The sequence below is a fragment of the Panicum virgatum genome, chromosome 6N (genome assembly GCF_016808335.1).
Source record: "Panicum virgatum strain AP13 chromosome 6N, P.virgatum_v5, whole genome shotgun sequence".
Lineage (NCBI taxonomy): Eukaryota > Viridiplantae > Streptophyta > Magnoliopsida > Poales > Poaceae > Panicum > Panicum virgatum.
The window spans coordinates 41,165,372-41,174,086 of record NC_053150.1 but is presented as its reverse complement, the minus strand read 5'-3'; the positions used below and the strand labels follow the sequence as shown (position 1 = coordinate 41,174,086).

Sequence of the window (8,715 nt, the reverse complement as noted above, 5' to 3'; positions counted from 1 at the left end):
TATAATTTCTATATAAAATTTATCTTCATACGAGTTCATATTAATTAATTATATTTTTTGAAGGTGGGTTGTTCAGACCAAAATTAAAATTTTATCTGAAATATGTCGATTATTTGAGCACCAAGATGGCTCCAAATAAAAAAAGTTTGAACTACAAAGTTGTAGATCTCGTCGAGATCTACAATTTTCATATAAAATTGATCTCCATCCGTATTTATATAAATTAGTTATAATTTTTTTAAAATAAACTGCCCAGGTCAAAAGAAATTTCGCCGGTCATCGGCGATAACATCGCTACATTACCCTATCGCCAGTTCATCCGGCGGTATGTCCTTACCTGAACTGGCGACAGGAGGCCAGATCTGCAAAAAAATTTTGCGGTATATATTTTTGAAAAATCAATAAATAAATAATATATAAAATAAACTCTTACTTCGTCAGGCCGAATCCATCAGCGAGTCGCGGCCTGTTGCCTCCCGAGCACCGACGCCGAAACGGCTGGCGCAATTCGCACGGGCAGCTTCGCATCCTCCGGTTCCTCGCTTCCTCTTCCTCTCCAGCCTCCGCCTGACCGCCACTTGCCCGAAGTTCCCAAACCCTAGCTTGTTCCAGCGCTGCCTTCCGCCGGTCCGCCCATCTGCCGCGGACTGCCGTGGATCCCGCGCCGCCGGCTCGCTTTCACGTCCCGGCTCCCGCCACCCCACAGGTGAATCCCCCGTTGAGCCCGCCCCTGCCATGGAATCCGTCCCGCCTCACCAACTTCCTTTTGTTTCCCCTTTCGCTTCTAGGTGCGCTTCTGATTCCGGTGTTCCAAGCTCTCGCGTGAGGTGCCGGATCAAAGCAATCGGCCACCATGCAGGTTGGTAGTCCCTGGCCTTTCTCGTCGACGGGTTGGTTGCCTGTGTGTTGCGGATAGCTTTCGGTTTCTTCTGCGGTTAGGACACCTTAACACAACAGATTGGTGCATCAATATTCTACATGCTGTGATCCTTGCGGTTTTCGTTTGGTTAAACTAGGGAACCTGTTCTTCCCTGTTTTTCGTGTCCTGTTCTGTAATTGCAAAGATACTAAGATAGAGGCTTGAAAAACAGTTACGCAATCCCTTTTTGCTTGATGAATTTAGCCTAGGGTGAAATTGGAAGTGTGGTTCCGTTCAGTGCTTAGTGTGGAATTGCTATTCTTTTTAACCATAATAATCAAAGCACTAGGGCATTTTCTACATGCTGCTTGTTGTTTTACCGAATTTGCAGCAAAGTTTCGAGGATGTTGATTTCGTATAAGATATAGCATTGTTGGAGTTCATTCTCTTTTGTTCAAGGGGTGTAGTGGAGCATGACTCTTTTAAGTGTATGGCTCATTTCACATAATGACATAACCCCTGTTCTAATAAGAACATGATATACCTGTTGCAACAGCAGGAAGTGTGGTGGTATGTTATTTATTTGTTAAAGTTCACTTGCGATTGCGCTTTGAGTTTAAGCTATTGCAGTATTCAATATTCATTTATGCTTGGATGATATTACCTGGTCTTGTGGAACTTCTGATTTCTTTACCTCACTTTGTCTCATTTATATCTTAGTCTTTCGTTGTGTTGTTCATATAGCTAGGTTTTATTTGACAATTTGACTAACTCAACTTACTATTTCAAAGGCTAGCGATAGGTTCAACATAAACTCTCAGCTTGAGCATCTTCAAGCCAAATATGTCGGTACAGGGCATGCTGACTTGACCAGATTGTAAGTACCCTGTTCCTTGTAACAAAAGATGCCACTAACTCGAAAGATATTAAGCTTCATGTTTTCTTTATTACAGTGAATGGGCTGTGAACATCCAGAGGGACAGCTATGCCTCTTATATTGGGCACTATCCAATGTTGGCGTACTTTGCCATTGCTGAGAATGAATCGATTGGAAGAGAACGTTACAATTTCATGCAGGTATACATGGAAACTTTCCTTAACTCACCTACTAAGCTATATCTGAAAAGTTCTGTAGAACAGGTCCAGGTAAATATTGCAGTAAAATTTTGGCGTTATAACTCAGTATCTAAGTGCAATGGTTGTATTGTATATTTGTCTCTGCAAGTATGAAATGCCACCAGTTATATGCTGGCCACTATTCCAATCTGTTTCCATTTATATACTGAAAACTCAATATGAATTTGTCAGAACCTAGCTTGAGCAGCAATATTATTTTCTCATGATGCTACCATAACTCCATAAGAATTAGGAACTTCCTTCAAGAAAGATGGGATGGTTGGGTATAAAGTAGAGTAGAGGTCTGCTGCTCTGCTGTTTTCTTTCTGTTCTCACTACTAGTCACATGCCTAGAACTATGATTATATACTAACTTTGCCTAGAACTATGATTATATACTAACTTTGCCTAGAACTATGATTGTATACTAACTTTTCCTAGAACTATGATTATAGACTAACTTGATGAGGAATTGTCATTACCAAACAGGGATAAACTGTAGCTCAGCTGTTTTCACATAACCAATCATTTACCTGTGGTGAGAGGGCTGAAAGTAATTTTGAGATGATGTATAATTAGTACTACGTCTGATCCAAATGTATTTATGTCTGGGATTGCCCTAAGTCAAACATTTTTAACTTTGACCATCAATTTCTATGAAAGCATATATTTATATTTGCATAATATCTAATTACTTCGGTTCATAGTGATATTTTCCTGTAGATATTGCTATTCAAAGTCTTATATTGCACACCGTGTTGATGTCCTAATATAAGGGAGTAACTTCTAACTGAATAGACATAGCTTACAGTTATGCAAATGGTGCATAGTTAGTGATAATCTACAGTGCTATAGAAATAGCCGGTTTAAATCAGTTTGTTGAAGGGATGGGATATCGGGATGGATACTCAATGCTGGTCAAAGGACCCAGAGTAATAAAACAAATATCTCTCATTAAGATAAATGTTCTGTATCTACACCCAATTGACTATATTCAGCGTAGTATTTAGTGATGCACTCAAATCAAAGTATTGGTGTTTTATAAGATAGTGGTAACTGCATACATGCTTTAATCTGTAGGCCAGAGAGGTTCTGAAATAACTAAATGCTGACACCCTCATACTAGATGGTAGCTGCAAGCCTTCAAATAACAAAAACAGGTACTGGCCAATTAACTAATCACTAAAGCCAGTTCCGTTAGTGATTGTACTCACGGCTAATCTGTTAAGCAAATGAGTTCAAAACCTTTAGCTCAGTCTCCATTGGAACCAAATATGTATTGGGTAAATTAATGGAGACATTGGTACTGTGGTTCAGTTTAGTAGTGCTGTTGCACATGCAACTGCATATAAAAAACAGAGCTGGAGTACCTATAATTTGATAATGAGGCCAAATACACGAGTGTGAGCTTGTCATCTTACCTTCCATCAAGTTCATTTGATTATTGTCCAATTTTGCAAGCTAAAAGTGTTAATAGGATAAGAAAACCCCCAAGGTCTTTGTTTTACTGCTTGTTGTCACAACTAGTTATGCCCCTCGTGAGTGTGGCACACACCTTTTTCTTTGTTTTGGAGCGGGACATCTCACTTGTTTAACAAATTTTTATTTTGATATTTAGCCATGACTGGTGTGCAGACTACATACTGCTTTTGCATCTTTGAACATTTTATAACAAACAGTTCTATTGATGAGGAATTGCAATTGGTATTAATCCACTGTTTCTGTATAACAGAAAATGCTGCTTCCTTGTGGTCTCCCTCCTGAGAGAGACGAAGACTGAGGGGAGGAGCTGGTGCATAATTTCAGTCTTTACCAAGAGAGCAACCTATGTTTAGCCCCAGCATGATTTGGAAGGAGACTAGATTAGCCACCGTGGTACTATATGCAACTCATTTTAAAGTGTACTCTTATCACATATGCTTGACTTGTCTTCTATCAATCTATTATGATGCACAAATATTTCGAACTTGTATGAAGTGTTTAAGAAAATGTTGCTGGCCTGTGGTATATTTGTGGCGTGTTCAACCAGCGTGGAAGCAAATGTACTGGCCAGATTGAAGCCTGCAGTGTCTATGCAAATGTTGCGAATGATTTGTTTAGGATATGCAACGATCTGATGTCTGATGTCTTCTGCGCCACCATAGCAGGGCTCATACATATTCAGCTAACATAGAAGTGATTCAGGGGAAGAGTATGATCAGAGTTGAACTATTGCCCAGATTGTTCCGCTCCAAACTGGGTATCTGGAGAGCCATTCCCATCTAGACGGCTACCATTCTGAAATTGGCGATTTTTAGCGTACTACACTGCTAATTTACTACGGAGTATAAGCAAGTCATATTATATGTATGAACAAAGTGGAAAAGGAAATTAAGATATCCAGATCCTATACAAGCTACAAATGCTAGGCTAAACTAACACCGATCATAGGGAGACCCTGCAGCAGCGGCAGCAGCCACTCGTGCTTCTCCATGGGCTACAGGTTAGCAGTTCGATTATGCGTCTCCGGCTCGATTCCATCCGCCGCGGCTGCTGTGGTAGGCGAAGTTGTCCTTGCGGCTGTTCCTGAAGGCGCAGCAGCTGAGGGCGCAGACGACCACGATGAAGGCGAGGAAGACGGCGTTGAAGACGGCGGCGCGCTTCCAGTCCCGCCGGAGCTCGACCTCCACGCTGGCCTTGCACGACTGGCACCCGTAGCAGAGCTTGTCGCCGTCGTTGTCCCACCTGGCGCAGTCCGGGTCGGCCGGCGGCGCGGGACCCCTCCCGACGGGCCTGGTCCACTCCCCGCTCCCCGCGTACGTGAAGTTGCAGCTCGCGGGCGGCCTGCAGCACCCGGACTCGACCGGCGACACGCCGCGGCCAGCGAGCCGGGCCAGCGCCGCCGCCTCCTCCTCCTTGCCCTTGCCGCCTTCCTTCTCGAGGCGCTTGCACACGCCGGCGTCGGCGAGGCAGCTCCGGACCCTGCTCCAGCTCCTGCTCCCCTCGACGTGGCGCCGCAGCCAGGCTGAGTCGTGCCAGCCCCCGTCCCCGGCCCCCCTGCTGGTGACGGCGAGGGCGAAGGCGGTGAAGCAGAGCAGCGCGGCGGCGAGCGCGAGCATGGCTAGGAGGTAGAGCCAGACCAGCCAGGTGGCGCGGCAGCAGGCGCCGGCGAGCCCCGCGAGGGAGACGGCCGCGAGCGCCGCGCCCAGCGCGACGGTCGGGGTGGAGAGGAAGTGGTCGCACCCGGTGCCGTCGGCGCGGGACCGCAGCCAGACGCCCGCGGCGAGGACGGGGACCGAGAGCAGCAGCGCCACCACGTTCAGCGCGCCGATCACATTGTTGCTCATCCGGATCGCCATGGCGGCGGCGGCGTGTCGTGCCGTGCTGGCGCGGCCCGGGGGGGAGTGCTCTCGTGGCTCGTGGGGTTTGTGCTGCGCGGTTTGCCAGTGCCAGGTGGGCGGGCGCGTATTTGTAGGGTGGTGGCGCTCTGGTGCCGTGGCGGTCGCGCGAGCTGCTGGATTGGGGAGCTCAGCTGACTTGGCCTCGCTGCCGCGGCGGCATGGGGAAGGTTCAAGGTTCCTGCGTTTAAACCGTTTGGAGACTGCGGAAACCGTGTGGTCCGTGCGAGCGGCCCGCGGGGGCAAACGGCTCGGCGCTTGGATTTGGAAGGTCCACCCCTGTGGCCGTGGGTGGGTGCGTGGCTTTTAGTTTTGGTTTCCCAGGACCAGGAGTCGTCTCGCAGCTTGAGGAGGCGTCGCAACTTGGGGAGTGGACGTGCTCCTCTCTCCGCGCTTGCTCCACTGACTGACTTGGACTAGTCTCCGAGCCGCCGACCGCTTCTGGTAACGCGACGAGGGTTGGTCAACTTGGGCGGGGCGCACGTGGACGTAGCGACGCCCCCCTCGTAAATGGGAGGGCGAATGGGCGATGCGCGGGTGGACTGTTCGTCACGCGTCACGATCCACCGGACCGTAACCATGTCCGCAGCTGCTCGAGAAACGAGGGGCACGCGCGGCGGCTACGTACTGCTGGCTTGGCGAGTGGTGCTGCACCGGGTGCCGGTCGCTCGCTCGCTCGTCCTCTCCTCTCCACCAGGGACTCGGTGCAACTGTCGTGCGAGCTCCACTGTGCTGGGAGCCACGCATCAGCGGGACGAGTGCCCTGCAGAGGCTCGTCCTTGCCAACAGTTCGCAGCACCAGTCCACAGGTTCTCAACAGAGGCGTATGCAGGCGGCAGCCGCTACCACTTGCGGGGACTAGGCACGCGACAGGGGCCAACAGCAATAGTGGAGGCGTTCAATGCGGGATGGAGTTTAGATCCGGGATTACGCGGCGTGGTTGACTTACCTCGTCGATGCATGTTGTCAACCCCGTTTGACATTTACTCCTAGCTTGGAGCCCTGGAGGCTTGGACTCGATCCTTAAAAAGGAATTTGCTTACATCTTCGTTGAAATTTTCGTTATTCATGCACTGCTGTCGGGCTACGGCGGATGCTAAGCTTGTGCCAGCGGATGCGTCACGATTGCTGGGTTACCAGTTGAAGTGATAAATTTTCAATGATATTTTTTGTTGTTATATACTCCCTCCGTCATAAATTCTAGAAATGTTTTGACAGATTAACAATAAGGTATGCTTGCACCTATTTATTATCTATATTTGGTTGTTATTGATTTTTATATGTATATGCACTTTTTAAATATAGTAAAATAACTTGTTTTATGGAACAAATTTTGAATTCTACGATTTTATTTGGACGGAGCGAATAAGTCATAACCATATAATTTTGTTGAGTGAATCCAACAGGAAACCAAACAAAGAGAACACCAGAAGCTATAACAACTTGAGGACTACGAACATCTACATCTTCTTCACAAAGTCAACATGTCTTAATGGCCGCGGGACCATGGACGTAAAACATGGAAACTGGAAACGATTCACGAACTCAAGTGCACGAGTAAAAACGGGCCTTTTCCAACACACTTTCCCGGTGCCTATTTCTCCTACGAAGGGCCCAACTGCCTGTACGTCCCGTCCCTCCACAATGGGCTACTGATAACTGGCCCAACTTTATATTTGTTCTTTTTTTCCAACTTAACTCTGATAGTCTGATAATAGGATGCCGTCAAGGGTGTCATCAAGAAGACAAAGCAAGCTCAAACGACGTCTCTCCCTCACACTCGCACACACTCACGCAATCCAAACAAAAAAAAAGAAAAATAAAAAAGAAAAACGGCGTCCCTCAGACACACAACAACAATAGGCACGCACAAAGTACAGAGCCGGTACTGACACGGCGGTAGTGCAACGCGGTCAAGATGCGGCGGCAGCGCGCGCCTCATCAAGCCTCAAGGTGCCGTAGCCCTCCGTAGACGGCGGCGGACAGTGCAAGCAGTGACGTGACGGCGGCGGCGCTGGCCGTGGCCGCGGCGAGCCTCCGCGCCGCGACCAGGCCAGGGCTGGCGGCCACGGCGAGCTCGAGGTAGACCAGGGCCACGGCGAGGAAGTAGGTGGTCGACACGAAGAGGAGGAGCAGGGGCGCGGTGGCGGCGGCGCCCGCATGACTGTGGCCGCTCGGGAGTGTGGTGGTCGTGTGGCCCACGGGCCCGGCCGCCCAGTAGAGCGCCGCGCCGAAGGCGCAGCCGAGGTGGACGGCGGCAGCTAGAGCACGGGAAAATGCCATTGGAGCCGAGGAGGGGAAGAGCAGGGTTAGTTTTCAACTGGAGGTAATAGTCACTACTCAGGTTAGCGGCATTGCGTATTTATACGGTCGGGGCATACCGAAAGGTTAAAGAAATCTAATTAAAAAAAAAGGTTAAAGAAATCCCAGGTGCAGTGATGTATGGCCTGGTATGTGACTACGTGAGTGCTGGCGCTCAAGGGAACGTAGTACACAGTGCAAGTGTTGGCCAGCGTGGTTATTTCTTGATAAACTAATGAACTGTCGAAGACAAAAAAAAAATTGTCCCGTACAATACGACATCTACATAGTATATCTTTTAAAAAAACAACTGTAGGTAAGACAAAGGGACTACTACTGTGCATCGCGTGTACGCACCTTGATATGGACGAATTATATATTGCACTAAAGTAAATCAACCGCGTCTCATTAAGGTCCGTAGAAATAGAATAGATCGACCTCCAGCATCAGCTTTGGGGAGGGGCTGTGTTGATTCATCATCAGGGCTGTGTTGACTCAGCATCAGCGTCCGTGTGACTTCGGCTGACTCAGCATCAGCGTCCGTGTAACTTCGGCTGCAAGCTTCGCCACGGCCGATCCACGTTACATGAAAGCGACCCACTGTTTTTTCTCTCTCTCTCTTTTCCCCCTCCTAAGACAAAAACAGCTCTGAGGGAAGAGACAACCAGTAGAAGCTTTGGTCTTCCAACCACTCTGTTCTTGTACCCAGGTTCTTCCTTTGCTTTGTCACTTGTCAGGTTCACCGGGCACCATTTCGACCGTCCAGGAGAGACAGTATGGAATCCCATTTTGGCACGGTGCGTTAGATCCAAGGGCAGCTGGGCTTTCTTTTCCTCTAATTTCCATAGTCTAGGCCATGACACAGACTACAGCCAGCAAAGTTTTGCGTGTCCACTGTCCAGCGTGGTGGTAAATTACATGGTAATTACCAGGTGCTTCTGCATTGCTTGTGGGAGAATGTAATCGCCCATTCACATAGCAAGGCTCCAAATGGGGTACTTAGTAAAATATATGCATGTATGTTATTAGTATAAGAATTACACGTACCTTTAGTCTAGATTA

At 48.2% G+C, this 8,715-nt stretch overlaps 2 protein-coding genes across 2 annotated transcripts; one reads left to right on the top strand and one right to left on the bottom strand.

The window, feature by feature from the left end:
* Positions 1 to 453: 453 nt before the first annotated feature.
* LOC120679507 (uncharacterized protein At4g14342) lies at positions 454 to 4,034 on the top strand. The gene is made up of 5 exons (XM_039961118.1): positions 454 to 706; positions 789 to 859; positions 1,651 to 1,736; positions 1,813 to 1,936; positions 3,708 to 4,034. Exons 2-5 carry the CDS (start codon positions 854 to 856, stop codon positions 3,753 to 3,755), a joined length of 264 nt encoding a protein of 87 aa, XP_039817052.1. The 5' UTR covers positions 454 to 706; positions 789 to 853; the 3' UTR covers positions 3,756 to 4,034.
* A 100-nt stretch (positions 4,035 to 4,134) lies between these two features.
* LOC120679506 (tetraspanin-8-like) lies at positions 4,135 to 5,522 on the bottom strand. Its single transcript, XM_039961117.1, has one exon. It carries the CDS (start codon positions 5,311 to 5,313, stop codon positions 4,471 to 4,473), a length of 843 nt encoding a protein of 280 aa, XP_039817051.1. The 5' UTR covers positions 5,314 to 5,522; the 3' UTR covers positions 4,135 to 4,470.
* Between the last annotated feature and the right edge of the window lie 3,193 nt (positions 5,523 to 8,715).

Bases quoted from the DNA above. Each gene is read 5' to 3' on its own strand.
- LOC120679507 (XM_039961118.1), top strand. The intron at 1,737-1,812 runs GTAAGTACCCTG...TCTTTATTACAG, and splicing joins CATGCTGACTTGACCAGATT to TGAATGGGCTGTGAACATCC. The intron at 1,937-3,707 runs GTATACATGGAA...TCTGTATAACAG, and splicing joins AACGTTACAATTTCATGCAG to AAAATGCTGCTTCCTTGTGG.
- LOC120679506 (XM_039961117.1), bottom strand. From the start codon at position 5,313: ATGGCGATCCGGATGAGCAACAATGTGATCGGCGCGCTGAACGTGGTG.